A 17,430-nucleotide genomic window follows, 5' to 3' on the forward strand; every position below is an offset into this window, starting at 1 on the left:
TAGATTTTCCTCCTTTAAAATTGGGTGCGTCTTATATGCCGGAGCGTCTTATACGCCGAAAAATATGGTACTAAAACAACCATGTTGTCTGGGAGTGATTCCCTTTTCAAACAAGAATAAAATTATTCAATGCATCTCTGAGATGCAACTTAGCTGAAATACTGTTAAAGAATAAGTCCAGCTCATGGCAAGTGATGTTTGTCAGCAGCTCACCACTGATTTACAAAAGGCAGCCTGTTACTCCATGTGCTTGGATGAAAGCACAGAAATAGTCATGCAAGGCTAGCAGTAAAGCCACAAGGAAATCTACAAGGAATTTTCTAGCATTGTAGCAGCTGCAAAGGTGCATTTTAGTAACTGATTTTTACAATTCTGGAAGATCGAGACAACCCTTTGTTACTCCCCCAGATGAAAACAAATTTGAAGAACTTGATCTTTCCTGCTTAAAAGTCATACAGGTCGTAACTAGGAATGGCCTCTCACTTAAAAATCCTAAAGACGATATTGGAGGGGGCATGAAGTAAGAGACAGTTTCAGTCAGCAAAGACTTTATACCTCCTTTAGCCAGACAACAACAAAACTGCTGTTTGGGGATTGTCTTAAGACTTCTGACCTTTCTCTAAATTTTCTTTTGTTTCAGCTACGTAACTCAAACTATGTGCCAGAGAGTCGAGCATAACATCATAAGTAACTATTTTTTTTTAGGTAACGCTTAGTACTAACAACTAGTGTTGTTGTTCGAATTCGGGTCGTCCTAACATTCGACCCGAATATGGCCGTTCGAATTCGGGTCGACCCAACACGAATTTTGTTGGATTCGACGCCCCAAATACGACCCTCCAACAATGTCTAGGGACCTCCCCCATGATGCCTAGGGCCCTCCAATAACAGCAGGGATGCTCCCCTCCATGTTTGTTGTGGCAGGCAGCCGATTGGCTGTCTGTCACTGCATGCCACACACGAGCCATTGGCCTATATTAGGCCAGGGCATGCCTGCATTTACCACTCCTGACGAAGATTTGCAAGCATCAAAACCTTTCTGTGCTGCTTGGCTTGCTTTGTCGAATTAAAAAAAAAGTGCTTTACTTGGACTTTGTCACACTCACACTAGATGATAGATTGTTGGATTGTAATGTATTGGTGCAGTCCTGAAATCTACTGTACTCAGATAGGTAGAATTTTTCACCGTTAGCTAGATAGATAGATAGATACATAAAAATAGTCAGTCAGTGTGTTACATAAACGCAGCCAGATGCAGGGTAAAAAAATACAGATATTTATTTCTGATACCACTTGCTATCTATCAAAAAAGCCAGAAAAAACTTCTGTATTTCTGTAAATAAATACAGATATTTATTTTTGATACCACTTGCTATCTATCCAAACGAAAGAAAATTTTATGTATTTCTTTACTAAAAATACAAATATTATATTATGAATCACACAGCTCCATTACAAGTGATATAGGCCTAGATAGAGGCAGAGAGCCCGGAGGGAGGTGCTCGGTAAAAAAATGAACCAATTATACAGCTCCATTGCAAGTTATAGACCTCAGAGACATAGTAGAGGTAGAGGACCACGAGGGGGAGGAGTAGAAGGCTGCCAGCAGATTGGCCCCGTTGTCACACACGACTTTACCTGGCTGAAGTCTGTTGGAAGTTAGCCATATGTCCGCCTGGTTCTGCAAAGCACTTAGAATGGCTGTGCCCATGTGGCTGAGGGAACTCAGGCTTTGCAACCTCAGGACTGCGTGGCAACGTCTGAATTGTGCACTGAAAAAGCAAACTTCAGGTTGTTGCTGGCGATGAATAGATGCTGCTGAATGGGAGGTGCTGGGTCTCCATGGCAAAGTGTCCCTGGAGGAAGAGGTTGAGGCACAAGAGGAGGTGGAAGTGGAGGTTATGGAGAAGATTGCATGGCGATGTGCTTTAGGCAGAGGTAGGAATGCAGGTCTTGCTGCAGCTGCATCTTCCCCTGTTGCCACCAAAGTTACCCAGTGAGCTGTATAGGAAATATATCTTCCTACTCCATGCTTGCTCAACCGTCGGTTGTCAGGTACAACCTTGCCAGAAAATGAGTGCTGCGGGGCTATGGACACATTGCTCTGCATGTGTTCATGCAAAGCAGGAACACATTTTTCTACAAAATACTGTCACTTAGGCATAACGTACTGCGGGTTAGTGCAGAGGAATGCGTAACACAGCGCATTGGAGTTCACTAGCCGGTAAGGGAGGAGCTCTAACGCAATCAGCTGTGCAATTGCCGCATGCATTAGCTTTGTTTTGGGGTCATTTAGGCCATATTTCCTTTTGCACTCCAGCATCTGGGGGATGGAAGGTTGGATGCTGCTAATGCTAACCACAGAAAGATTGGACAATGGGGTAGAAGTTGTGGGGGATGGCAATGATGCCTGGTCTTGACTGCTAGCAATGCGACAAACAGCAGCCGATCTGCATTGCAGCTTCTGCTCACCGCTGGTGGAACCTGAAAAAGGTAATGCTCAGGTACATGCCCTACTCAAATTGCTGGCAATTGGTGTCTGGCATCTAGAGCTGGGTACTGGGCAGTGGGCAGGCGGCAGCAGTAAGAGCAGGAGGAGTAAAACAGCCATCCACACTACTACATCCCAGGGCCCACTGCCACTGTAGGGACAGTGGGAATCTGATTCATCCCAATAGCTACACCTTCTACACTGTCAATTAAGGATGATAGCCTCAAGCTGTTGCTGCTGCCACCACCTGCCCAATACCCAGCTCTAGATGGCAGTTAAAAATGTTGTCCACACTCTGTCTCAGGGCCTGCCGCCTCCTCCCCATGCTGTTACTGCTGCTGCCTGCCAATTGCCCAGTACCCAGCTCTAGATGCCAGACTAGACTCTAGCACAACAGGGTGTTCTTTCCCCGCTGAGTCCGCCAAGCCTGTTCCGTTTCATGTGGTTTTGCTACATAGTAAGTAGGAGCAGATTGGAATCTCGTTCATCCATTCATGTCTTCAATAGCTACAGCTTCTACACTCTGTCCATATAGGTGATGGCCTCAACCTCTAATGCCGCCCTTGCTCCTTCTCAGGACCCACCGCCTCCTGCTCATGCTGTAACTGATGCCGCCTGCCCAATACTCAGCTCTGGATGCCAGTTACCAATGCTGTCCATGATCCGTCTCAGGGCCCACCGCCTCCTGCTGCTCCTGCTGTTGCCACCTGTCACTACTTTATTCCTAAATATAGCATTACAGCCATCTAGGTGGCATTGATGATGCACTACACCCAGCTCTCGATGCCAGTTACCGATGCGGTCCCCGCTCCGTCTCAGTGCCCACCGCCTCCTCCTCCTGCTGCTGCCACCTGTCACTTGTAACTTATAACAGAGCCGTCTAGCTGGCTAATTTTTTGACTGAAAGACCCCCCTCAGAGACCTCTGGCTGTACTCTGAAGCCTGTGTATGGCTTGTAACGGAGTGGTGAAACCTGGTGGCTAATTTTTAGACCAGAGGAACCACCTTGTGCCCCCTCTCTGCCTCCACTCGGAAACCGTATAAATTCCTGCATGTTCCCTTGACCGCCCCATAAAATGACCTTGCCAGCAACAGAAAAAAGACTTACTTATTTTTTTTACTTGTATAGTGTTGTGCAGAGCTGGGGGAGTCTTGACATGTCTTTTTAAATTTATTTATAGGCTGTAGAAGCTCTACACAGACCAGAAAACAACCCGATTTTTCCCCCATTGACTTTAATGGAGTTCGAATTCGACGTTCGATCACCCGAATAATTATGCAATATTCGACCGAATAGCGGTTGAATCGAATAGTGAGCTATTCAACCAACACTAGTAACAACCCCGTTTTTCTGTTATTACAAGTTCACTTTAAAGGTTTGCAGTGCAAAAAACAGTACAATATGTTAAAAGCAGAAATAAGGTATTTAGGTCATAACTCATACCCTTTCTAGTAGACTCATTTCTTGGAATTCCGGACTTGTATTTGATAGTCTCTGTAGCGTGTGGGTGAGATCATATGATGTGGAAAAGTAAAATCCATCGACACTGAGAGCATGGCTGATCATAGAAAGGAAGGATTTGTTATCCTGCAACTGTTAAAGCAACAAAAATTAGCAAGAATCTTCCATGTAACATTTTGAATGACCACTGATCATAAGGAAAATATAGGATGTAGGACAGAAACTTATAGAAAATGTCTGTAAAGAGGATAGAGCAAAAAAACTCAAGACAAATACATTTTTTAGGTAGCATCTGCAAGATGGCCCACATTTTCTAGATTTTAGTGTACCCTTTGCTATTTTTTTCCTATTCTATCTAACAGTATCTGTGCAGTTTAAAGGCAATTCCTTGATAACAGGGTACATGTTTTGTAAAAAAATTGTGCGAAAAATAAACACCCTCATAGGTAGTTAGTTTTCTGCCATCAACAAAGACATCAGCAAGCCTTCTTTTCTGCCCACAGCTGAGCTATACATTCTTATAGACTTCTGTACAGCTTGTACAACGCTGTACCTGGCAGATGCAGGTAGGAAAGAAGACTCCTGGTCAGCAGATATAAACAAAGAGCAAGAGAAAGGCCCTTGGCAGCCTGGCAAGAAGGCATCTGTGGAAGAGGATGGGAAGGTGCAGTAAGGGAAAGGGGGGAAGAAAAGGAAAAGTGCAAGGTGAATAAATGTGCATTTAACCTTTAAAAGTATAACTGTAGCTACACATGAATATAAAGTATATACATTGTTTAATAACTTTGGTTGGTATAGATCTACTTCAAATAAACAGTTTTTACATTCCACTTTTACTACTTTTGGGTATACTTTTATTTTCATAAATATTTGTTATTAGGAAATTCTGCCATATTAACTATTTGAATGAGGTATACAACCCACCTGAGTATCTGTTAAATGCAAAATTGTCTTTTTATAGGAAATAACATCAAAGCCTGTGGCTTTCCAAATGGAATGATTAAAAAGATCTCCCACTTTCTTCTTTCTTGTGATCACAATCAGATACATCCCTGATATACAAAATTGTGTACATTGTAAAACATTGTGAAAAAACAAAAAAAGGCAAAAAATATTTGAAGTTCAGAACATGAGACATAAACTTAGGAAAATAGTATTCAAGTCATTCAGCTAAACATAGCAGCAATGCATTGATACAATTGTCCATCTTCATCGCAATAATTTGTAATTTACACTCATGTGACACACTTTTTATAGATCAGCAATTTTACTTTATGATGTAAGCTCCCGAAAATAGCTCACCAATGAATAAAATAAATCAGAGTCAACAACTCTGTTAAGTCAGTAAACAGAAAATCCAGAAAATGGTATAGCAGAATCAGAGGTTAAGTGTTTTTTTCCAACTCCCAATAATACTTCAACAAAATCACAAAACCTTCTTTTATTTCTTGTTTGGACTTGCTACGACACTACAGACCATTACTTTAGCTGAGAGCAAGTTATTGGGCTTCTCCTTACTCTTTCTGCTACTCTTCTAACCCTGAAATGCCCTCATCCACACCTGCTTTAATCTTTTAGTTATATTCCTTAATTCTGGCTGTGGCTGAAAATTCTGCCATTTACAGACTCCCCAACAACACAAAAATTCACCTTGGCCCTGTGAAGCGAGGACCTATGCCCCGCAGAAAGAGTTGCCTTGATCATTGAAGGCCATCTGGAGCGTTGGGATGCAGACTTTTTAAGACAACCCCTAGGGTATCAGATGAGAGACTCCCCTCTCGCTCCTGGTCACGATGGAGATGGATGATGCCTCCACTACTTTACTATTTGACAACACAGAGGTCTTATGGCTAACCTAAAAAGCCTTCAGTGAAGGAGTTCGACTGATCTCTCTTGTTGGGGTCTCTAATGTACTAGACTAGACTCTGTTCGACTTGTGAGCCTTCTCCCCCCACTAAACCCCCATAGCATTCATGGACTTGGATGACAGACCCAGACCTTGACTTAGCCCACCAGTTGCCTGGACCTACTTTACTCCAGCTTTCCTGAATCCATCAGCACCACCATGAACTTCAGACTGAATACTCCAGATTGAATACTGGAGAGCGAAGGGGTGCCCCTATACGGTGCATGACCTGATCAGCTAAGGACTCATATGTTTGTATGGATAGTTGCTACCTACCAAGGACTTACTTGTTCACTTGGTTGCTAATTAATTATTTTCTCAATAAAATCTGTTAGCGGTAACCCCTGAGGTCGGGGTAAAAAAAAAAAAGCTCTGACCTCTGCCATGGCTTCCAAAAGGAATCTCTCAACTCAAGCTGTTTTGAAACAACTTGAAAACAGCGACTTGGAATTGCTAGTGGAGTCAAACGACAGTGATGCGCCTGAAGACCTGTCATCGGACACCGAAACTGACAGCAAAGATTCTATGACTGAGGTTAGTGATGTTCTTACTTGGTGCTCGATTTACAATAGTCAGGCTCAGCCAGTGACCCCAAGATTCCCATTTACTGGGGCGGCTGGCCTGAAGGTAGAGGTGGAACACAACCTGGGCGTATCTGGAATTATTTCTAAATGACAAAGGCATTCAGAAAAAAGTTGAGGAAACCAACAGGTACGCCAAGCAACTATTAGCTGCTACACACAGCAGGTTTTCGAGAAGCCGGAAGTGGGAACCTTCACCAGAAAGGACATCTGGCCTTTTCAAGGCCTAGGTATTCTCCAGGGTGTGGTGGGGAGACCCCTGCAAAAGTGGTATTGATCCATAAATAAACTGATTGCTGCAACTTTTTTTGCCATGGTCATATCAGAATATAGATTTGGCTTGATTAACAAATAATGACACTTTGATGGAACCACTTATCCTGCACCTAGGCTCAAAAAAACTTGGGTGGTCTATTAGGAGATCCTAAACAACTTCAAAAAAAGCTATGTGCCACAAAGAGATGCACAAAAGTATATTGGCCTACAAGGGGAGGCTCAGCTGGGTGCAATACATAGCATCCAAGAGAGCACAGTTCGGTGTAAAATCGTTTATGCTGCGCGAATCAGCAACAGGCTTTATTTGGAACTCTGTAATTTACACTGGCAAAGGCACAAAATTTAGCCCCAGATTCAGCAGCTATGAAGTGGCAACATCATCTGCCCTGTCACTTATTGAGCAATTGCTCATTCAAGGCTATTGTGTCACTACAGACAACTTTTACAGCTCCAGTGAACTTTTTGAGTTTCTCATCCAGCATAGAACAGATGCTTATGGAACCATTAGGGCTAACTGGCATGAAATGCCATCTATGTTCACCAAACAGAAGCTCAAGACTGGGGAAATAGTTGCCTGGCAGAAAGGCAAAATTATGGCACTTTGATGGCATGACAAGATTGATGTCTGCCTTTTGAGTGCATAACACCGCCACTATTCAGAGATCCTGAAACCACAAGTCGTCATAGACTATATTAGCACCATGGGAGGTGTTGACAGAGCCGACTAGGCGATGACTTTCTATCTTGCTGTTAGAAAGCAACAAAGAAAGTACTATAAAAAGATCTTCAGACATCTTGTGGAACAATGTTTGTGGAATGCCTACATTCTCTTAAAACAACAGAATGCCTGTACCTCACCCTAAGTTCATTTGGAAGGTTTGTGAAGCCATATGTTTGAAATACCAAACACCACAAACAGATAAAGGTCGAGTTGGACGGCATGCTACTACAGTGGTAAACCGGGAACGCCTAAATGATCATCATTTTATGGAGCATGTACCACCAAACGCAAGAAAGCGAGCACCAACAAGAACATGCGTGGTGTGTTGCTCTAAGCAGGATGACGCCGGGAAAAAAAAAATCAGAAAAAGAAACCCCGTTCTACTCCCCAGATTGTGACGTTGGACCATGGGCTGTCCCTGGTTTTAAAATATACCACAGCCGGGATGTTTATTAGTTCTCTCCAGCCCCTTTTAGCCGGGTGCAACACCTGGCAATTTTCAGTAACCACCCGGCTGTTTTTGGGTAGTTACTGATGAGTTGGGTCATAATACAGGGGCTGCCACAAACCGATAATTTCTTGCATAGCACATTTAATCCTCCCCTTTCCTCTTCTTTCTATCCTCTGTCACTCTTTTCCTTCTTGCCCCCATCTAAATTCCTCTCTTTTTAGTTTTCCCCTCCATACCTTTCCTCCCCAAGTAAAGCAGCAGACACCTCCTTTGAGAAATATTACAGCTTCATTAACTAATACTAGCTAACAAGCTAGCAAACCCTTCAATAACTTCACTAGTTAGTGAGCTCTCTCTTAAAAAGATTCAGCTGTCTTATCTGAATACTACAGACAATTGGTACAGGTGGCATTCCTAAAGAAGACCCATTTTTCTAAAGACAAGTTCCCTAACTTCTGAAGAAAAAAAAAAAAAAAAAAAAACACCTGTGTGGCTTATACTAAGTTCAAGGGTTTAATGGCCTACTATCTAATGCCATTTCCTTTCAGCTGGGTGTCAAGTGCTGCAACAATGATGGTAGATTATATTCCTAATGGGATTTTTGGATGGCAGTCCTACTATACTCAATCCTGTCAACCTATACCAGGCTCAGTTTCTAGTTAAGGTGCTTGCCCAAATGACCGAATTTATTCTATTGCTCTAATGGTGACATTAGTTTCTCTGTTACTGCACCACTGCTTTTGCATATGACGATAGCACACCTTGACAATATCTTGATGCTAGAGGCATAATGACTCTGAAGGCATAATTACTGAAGGAAGCTTCAATTGAAGCTGAGCAGACAACTTTGTAGTAGCAGCAGAAGACTACCTATCCGATACCATCCAGCAGAGCACCAAGGGCGTAAGCCACACCCCAGTTTATGTCCTCTCCAAGCACTGAAAGGGCAGTGGACCCTAGGCTTCTTTGTTTCTGTTTTAGGAAGGACTGGGGGGGGGGGGGGGCATAATGGTTTAAAAAACACTCTCTAATGAGGCAAAAGGGTGATTGGCCCACAGCCAAAACACTAAGCTGAGCCTCCTAAAACCAAAATCCAGAGTCGTCTCTCTGGCCTGAGGAAACACAAACTGATTGGTTTGGAAGAACAAATTCTATTTTAGATGTTTTCAAATATGTGTTTTCTATTCCAGTTGGAGATAAAACATGTTTCTCAGGTGGAACATGCTACCCAGAAAGGCATTTTGGGAGAGTATCAATATATTAAATAGTGTACCGTAGCTTAAAAGTAAGCACACCACAGCTTTATCGATCTCAAGCACCCAATACAGCTGAAAATTATCTTCCTTCAAGGTACAATGATAAAAAATGGTTTGCTCCAGTTTAAGGAAAAAGAAAGGCCACTGTATTCAACAGAGTTTTTATAACTTGTAAATATATTTCAGGTTTTAAAAATACACAGTTATAAATAAATCAAAGCTTACCAGCAACTAGTCGAATAGTACCTAAAATGCCACATATAGGCCTTGTAATTGCTGATGGAGGTATATCTTTCTTTCCTGCAAAACAAAGTTTTTACAACTCCAGACATTTAATATGTTAACAGCAAACTAAACCCTCCAAAAACAATGAATCATTCTGTAAAGCTAGCCAAGTTACCAAAGCATTGTTTAGAATGGTGGCAAGAACAAAGGTTCCTGTGCAGCTCACAGGAGTTGGCACTTTATCAGCCATTTAGCTGCCTGCACCGCTGCACTAGTTCTTAAAGAACTAACTTTTAAACATTTTGCAGCTGGTGTTGCTAAACTGCTCATCCTTCCCCCCACCATTGGTCTTTATGAGAAGAAGCAGTTCAGAGGGTGTGAGGGAGCTGTAATCACACCACAACTTCACTGCCTCTTAGAACTGTTTAAATTTACTCAAATACATTAACTTGAATATTCAAAACATGTTTTCACAACTGTTGTGCTGATTGTCCTATCTCCCATCCCAGTTGCTAAAGGTGTGTCTTAGCTCACAAATGAGCAGTGAATATGACAGCAGGCAGCATCGTGCATGGGATATCCTTGGAGGAAAGGCAGGGAACACAGTGTGCAAAAAAGGAGTTTAGGGGGAAAACAGGTGGCCTATGGGCAAGACAGGAGCTTGGAGAAAATGACCAGTGCATTATGTTCAGGACAGGAGTATAGAGAGAATGATAACAGGCACTATGTTCAGGAGAGAAAGAGAGAAGTAGGATATACTTGGCCTGATTTATTAAAGTGCTCCAAGGCTGGAGAACACACACAATCATGGGAAAACCTAGATGATCCAGAAAATCTGTAATGGAGTTATTAAAATCGTTTTCTATTAGTATTACATGTTTTCGGTCCTGGACCAGATCCATTACAGTTTTGCTGGATCATCTAGTTTCTCCCACAATTGTTTACCTTCTCCAGCCTTGGCGAGCTTTAAAAAAATCAGGTCCACAGGGTATGGAAGGAAAGCAGTGTAAGACATCCATCTGCAATGATTTACAAGGATTGAACAAATCATGTTTCCTAAAAAAGGGTACATCCAAGTTAGGTTGGTGCAAGTAAACCGATTTTAATTTTGTTTTCAGTAAGTCAGTAAGAAATTGGTCAGTAAGAAAATGAAAGCTAAAATGTTTGTCTGTGCCATTCATTTTTTTTTTTTATATATAAAAAAGACCTTGCACCACAGTCTCCCCAGAATTTAAAATCTCATCAGACAGTAATAGACATTGTTTAGGCTTAAACCTGTACAGTAATCATCACCCCCAATACATGTGTGATTGCTTGAGCTGACCAGCAAGGCAGTATTTGCTAAACTTGTTGCTACCTGTCAAAGCGACTTCTGTTGACACTCTGTCAATAGCAAGGACATCCTCTACTCCATCATCACAAGCTTCCACAAAAAACTTTTCAGGTGTTGTGTGCCTATTGAAAGCAAAAAACAAACAATATTGAGGCCATTGAGTAAAAGCCGAATATAAGAACATAACAGTACATTTTTATTGCCTCTTACTAATAAATTCAAACTATTTGGAATGCAATGACTAAACAGAAGTTTTATTTTTAAAAATAATGTATTCATGAATTTCCTTCTAATTTTCAAAGTGTGTTTCACAGCATCTGAAGAAGTATATTCAATACATAAATATGGTACTGTTTTTATTATCAGATCAATTTAAAGATTTAAAGGAGACTCAAACAAACAAAAAGATAAAAATGAATGGTACACAAAAGAAAATAAAACACATTTTTGTTACAATACTTAACTTTTATGCAGCACTTTTACCCACAACACTTCTTTTCTGCTGCTAAACATCCTCTCTCTGATCAGGCAGGTAGAAGGGATTACTGCAGAAGGGACATATCCCTTTCTGCAATAACACTGCATAACAAAAAAAATAAATATTGTCTGCTACTTGGTCTAATCCATGTGCCCTTTACTAAATCAAGTGCGCTGAATCCCAATCTGAAGATCTCTACCTAGGACATCAGGATCTTAAGTTAATTATGCGTATAGACGCGATTAGCTACGGTCTCTTGTTCCGCAGTTACTATGTAATCTCTCTACATAACTAACTTTCGACTCATAGTTCCATGACTTAAAAAAACTTAGGTTTATGTTGCAGCAACATATACAATTACATATAATTCACCCGAGTCTTTGTTCAACTAACATGTACACGTTCAGAAGTGTTTCAGGCACTTGCTTTTGCGTTTGTGGCTTTCCGCTGTCTCCCGTTGCAGAAACCAGCGGTAGTCGCCCATCATGTTGGGGTTGCACCGGCCTTGATATCTTGTTTCCATAACAGAAATGTCCTAGTGGAACCTCTCTCCTTGTTTATCACTCACATCACCTACATTTTGTGGGAAGAAGTCCAGATGGGAATGTAAGAAATGATTTTTAGGTGACATTTGGCAGCCAATTTGATGGTATGCTGTTAGCATGTTGTTCACAAGTTCAGCATGGTTTTCAGCTTGCTGGGGGCCCAGAAAATTTTTTGCAACTAGCACAAATGAATCCCAAGCAGCAAGTTCAAGTGGGTTGGGTTTGTTCCTGAATGTGGCATCAGATATCAAATTGCGGTTTTGCGGACCAACAAAAATACCTGCTTTTAGTATAGCATCTGTTATACCTTTTCCAGACTTGTCCTTAAGATACTGAAAACCCATACCATCACGATCCATTGCAACAACAAATTTTCATTAATCCAAGTTTATCATTAAGTGGCAGAAGGTAATTTTTCTGTGGATCAATGAGTGATTTATGCTTCACGTTGTACTGGCCAACAGTGTGTTCAGGTCTGGGTGACCATTCTTTCACTTTGTAATGATTGCTGTCATCACAACTGTTCCGCAGGCACAGAAAGCACATATATTTTGTATATCCCAATTGCAGGCCAAGAAGGAGTGCCCCCACCTTCAGTTCACCACACATTTCACTTGTGTTTTGAATAGTTAATCAATTTCAAAGACCTCAATGGATTCAAATGTCTCTCATTCCCTATGCATGAGCAAGAAGAACAGAAGATTTTTTGTTACCTTTATGCAGCAATACAGCTTTCAAACTTGCTTTGCTCGAGTCTATGAACAATCTCCACTGCTCTGGTATGTATTCGCAACCTAACTCCATTATCAGACCACTCACATCAGTACAGAAGCAAATGTCATTTTCCAGCTTGTAAAAACCTGCAAACGTTGTGTGACGATCACTAAAGTGTGAAGTTCAACCGCTCAGACTTTTCTTTTGACAAAGACAGGTTCCTTACTAAATCATCCTAATCTAATTGGCTTATAAAATGTAGCTTACCTTCTTAAAATTAGGATTCATAACATTCATTAACATCATACTCCCGTTCCTCATCCGACATGGCACTGTCAGTAACAACTGATGTAGGAGGGACTGGCACTATATTCTCTGCATCATGTGGCACTGGCTTCAGAGAAGATTCACAATCAGGATAGACGATCTTTGACGTAAGCTGCGTACACACTTCCAATTTTTATCGTTGGAAATGGACGGACGAACGAACGACGAACAACCGATTGGCCAAAAATCGTTCGTAAAAAAAGTAACCAACGACGCCGACCAACGAGAATAGTCGTTGGAAATGAACGACCGGACCGGCGGATGGGATTGGACGACGATCGTTGACCATCTATCGTGTGTACGGTCGTTCAGTGATCGTTCATGGTCTGAGCATGCGCGATGAACGAACGTTCGCTCACTTCCTGTATCGTTCAAGCGATCTCATCTATCGTGTGTACAATATCTGCGAATGATCGTGTCGTTATCTGTATGTACAGGATCGGTGTTATACGATCGTTCGCAGATATCGTGCAGGATCGTTCGTCGTTCGTTTACTAACAATAATAATTGGAAGTGTGTACATAGCTTTAGTTGCCCTCGAAAACCCAGCAATTTTATTTATACAGAAGTAGCAGTTTGAGTGATGGTCTTTTGGCTCATGCCAAACTATAGGCACAGCAAAAGGCATTTTATTCCTTTTCACATTCAAACATTGGGTTAGGCCAACATAACACACCTGACAGCAGATTTGAGGTGCCCAGCTTTTATCCTGACCTCCAATTTCACATCCAAAGTAATACTTGTAAGCAAATCCCACCCTCTTGGTTAGGTTACATCAGCTCACTGATTGCCCAGACATGCCCAGCTGCTGCTGGAACATGCATGCCACCAGGGAACGTGATTCAGCTGAGGCGGCAAAAAGCATAGTGGTAGTTATAATGTTCCTATGAAAAAATACATTACCCAATTACCGATCATTTGAACAGCTATAGCACGCCTATAACTTAAAATCTGAATGTGATGGGCAAATTTTGAGTTCAGATTTGGAATCAGCACACTCAGTTAAATCACATGTGTTATTCCCAGTAGCAAAATGGTTGTTGTGCAGTGTAATGACCAGCTTCATCAAGCATTTTTAAAAGTACAACTTAAGTTCCACTTTAGACAGTGGCATATTTTGCTTAGTCACAAGATAGAACACCACATGTAGAAGTATCTCCGGTTTCACAGGCTAGAAGACTCTTGTACACTTGGAACGTTATCATTGACCTTGCTACTATCATATCACAGCCACTGTGATACTGACTTCATTCACTACATTGAGCACAAAAACAGATGCAACACTGCATTGTGGCAATCAACTGCATTGCATATCGTGAAAATGTGAGGTGCATTGTATTGTACTCCAGCACACATCGTGTGAATGAGACCTTCTTGTTCCTTCAAAAATATTCTCCTAATAGTGTTTAACTTTGCATTGCAATAACCCATATATTAGTTACAGTTGATTGCCTCCTGTGCCTGTCCCCGCCACACTTTCACAATATTAGGATAAATTCTTGTATCAACCTGTATTATGCACCATAAGGTGTCTGTTACTATGCTTATTATCACCCAGGAACTATTCTAACCCCTACTCCTTTTTCATACACAATTTATTTTGCCTGCATGGCCTTTCTCAGGGCTGGTTTCCCAATTCTGATAACAGTAGACATTCACAGGAATTGACTTACAAAGAAACTTCATGGCAGGACCACTAGGTATTGGGGTTTATGTTACCCCAATTCTGCTATGGGTCCTTTCTTAGGACAATAACTCTGTCATTACTTAAAGATGGATTCCAGCTTTCGCCCTGTACTCTCTGCACTCCTTTTTTCTGACCACTACAGTTGGTGTGTTTTTTTCCTTTCCTTAAAATGTAGAGCCACTAGCCTTGCATTGTGGAGATAACGTCTGCAACGACAAGTAGTAGTGACTTATGTAAGAGGCTACAGCCACTAGTTGAAAAAAGGTGAAGCCTGCAGAGAAGTGAGGGATAGATAAGGTAGTAAAAATGCTTTTTATGAGAACCCTTGACATAAACAAGCATTTAGGCTAGGCTTTAAGGTTAGTAATACATTTATCTCAACGGGGGAAGGAGAGCAGCAAAAAAGGTTTTCTTTGATAATGCTACCTTGCAATCAACAGGAGAAACAGGAGATACTTTGTTCAGTGTTAGTTTAAACATGAAGTGTACATTCTGTTGATGCTTCATACTTCATGATAACAAAAAAAATATATGAATCTGGTACCAAAGTATTAAACAACTTCACACAACAAAAAACCTTACACTGAAGACTTTTTAAAGATATATAGATGTACCCTAAATACAAGTGGGGATGGAACAAATGTCCCAAAAGAATCAAGACAATTAAGGAGAATTAAGTAAAAAGGTTTACCAACATCCAAGCAAGTGAGCATCCCATTCAGAAATCCCTCTGGTTCCATAAATTCCAGAAAAATGAGGGAGGGCTTCTCCAATCACAGGCTGTTATTTTTCACTTAGTCTACTCATTCACTTTAAACGGGCATGAGCACATCACCACCATTGCCTAAATTGAGCTGCACTTCAGCTGGATGTGTCTCCTGTTTGCAGCACACAAACCTTACCTTCAGCTGCCTACATCTACCCCAAAACAGGTAAACATTACATCTCTGGTTTATTAAAGAGGGATTAAACTGAAAACTGGCAAAAAAAAAAAAAAGTACACTTACCTTTAATCCCGCAGGGCAGTCTGATCCGGGGGTGTCTTGCATTGGGTCCCGCGTTGTCCTGACATCTGACCCAGAGCCAGTGATACAGGCACCTCCATCTTCTCCTCTTCTTCCTGGTTCTTCATCCTATGTTACGCGACCCAGGTGCGAGATCAGGTGCCTCTTCTTCCTGGTTCTTCATCCTATGTTGCCCGACCCAAGTGCGAGATCAGGTGATGTAGGATGAAAATAAAATCTGCCGATCTCACTGCGCATGCAAATTTTTCTGTTTGCGCGAAAAGGCTCTTTCTGTGCACACTCAAGATGCTCGGGCATTTGCAGGAGCACCAAAGAGCCTCCCGGGATGCCTGGGGTAGGTATCCCGAAGGCTATGCGCTCCCACTCATTCTAGGCTAGGCAATCGAGAACTAGAGGGCGGTGCTGCACCCTTTTCTTTTTTTTTTTTAACTTTACATAAAAGAGTTGTCTACCCTTTTATGTAATGTGAAATTTCTGCGTTTAGGTAATCTTTAAATTAAACACTTTATATGGGGATGGGGATGTCTAATCTGGATTAAAGTACAGTTTTCCATGTGCTGCATTTTTCTAATCTAAACTTTAACCCTAACCCAGCAGAATAAAAGAGCTAGATTAGGGAGGTGGTTAAGGTGTAGCAAGTGCAGTTACATCAAATTAGACAAGGTTGCTCTGGAATGTATAATTTGTAACAATTTGCTAGAAGAGAGGGGAAGGAAGAGGGGGTTTGAACAGTCTGACTGCAGCTAGACTAGCAGTCAAAGCAGGCCCCAAAAGTCATTAGATCATCCTGTGTAAATAAGATTAATGGTGGGGTGTGGCCTGGTCATGGCAGTGTGAAAATGCATTCCTAAAGAGTTTCCGACACTTGCTTGTAAAATGTACCCACCACAAACCCATGCATTCATGTTAAAGCAGGGCCACATGGAGAAGAAAGTGGGCACCCCTTACTTCTATGGTGGTTAGGCAGTTTGTTTCTGTCCTTGCAACTTTGCTGAGAACAGAATATGACAAAGTGGTGCTGGTGCCTCCGGGACAGGGTCCTTCCTCCACCCAGGTCTCATCAGGGCAGGATTTCCCAAATGTGGCATGGTAGATTCCTTCAGAGAAAGAGCCTTACCAGTATAGAGATTCTAAACCACAATATCCCTGAGCAACAAGCTACCAACTCCAATTCATAATCTGACCTAAAGGACTTAATTTGCATGGCAAGATGCCTCTCATCAGGTGGCCATCCAGGCAGGTAAAAAGTAACAGCATATAGTCAACATAATGAGATGAAAAGGAAACTGACTCCCTCAAATTCTTGTATATCTTTTCTAAGCAAATATGTATACATTTTTCCCACCCAAACCGGGCACATAATAAAATTTGTGTTTCAAATAAAGGGAATGCATTTAGTATGATCAAAATATCTGTATTGAATAGATAGCAGATATTAGGGACAAGGCACACTGTTCCCCTGTAATATTTCTCCTTATTTATTATGTTTTGTAATCTGATGTCTGCTGTTCTTTCTTAAAATAAATAAGTTAATTAAAAAAAAAATGTGTTGACCATTGTTCATAGAAAATCAATTAGATCACCAAAATCTTGTTTACTTTCATGATTATTATTGAAAAAGATTTTATACCTCAAATCTGCCTTGTTTACTGTTTAATTAAAAAGTGTGTAGTTGAGAGGTAGGATTGGGGGCATATTTAGCATTTTACACTCTGTTTTTCAGAAGCCCAGGAAGAACTCCTTACTACACTTACTGCTCTGCCTCTTTGTACAAAGGAACTCTTCCCTAGTACCCTTTATTTAGGCATGCTTTTTTCCTGTGTAATCAAACATCTTAGAACATCACACAGCTACATTATGCACCACTAAAAGGTGACCATAGAGGTGGAAATATCCCATGTAATCTGCACAACAGTTGTTTTAATATCTTAAAATAAACATTTATTTGCAAA

General features: G+C 41.3%; 1 protein-coding gene across 1 annotated transcript in view; it reads right to left on the bottom strand.

Annotated features, from left to right (window-relative positions):
- SACM1L (SAC1 like phosphatidylinositide phosphatase) overlaps positions 1 to 17,430 on the bottom strand; it is a gene marked incomplete in the record, with an annotated part of 118,278 nt that overhangs the window by 71,064 nt on the left and 29,784 nt on the right. The window contains 4 exon segments of the mRNA XM_072412027.1: positions 3,936 to 4,085; positions 4,878 to 5,005; positions 9,370 to 9,444; positions 10,727 to 10,824. Of these exon segments, the coding sequence (XP_072268128.1) occupies positions 3,936 to 4,085; positions 4,878 to 5,005; positions 9,370 to 9,444; positions 10,727 to 10,824 (451 nt within the window).

The sequence above is a fragment of the Pyxicephalus adspersus genome, chromosome 5 (assembly GCF_032062135.1).
Source record: "Pyxicephalus adspersus chromosome 5, UCB_Pads_2.0, whole genome shotgun sequence".
NCBI classification, from domain to species: domain Eukaryota; kingdom Metazoa; phylum Chordata; class Amphibia; order Anura; family Pyxicephalidae; genus Pyxicephalus; species Pyxicephalus adspersus.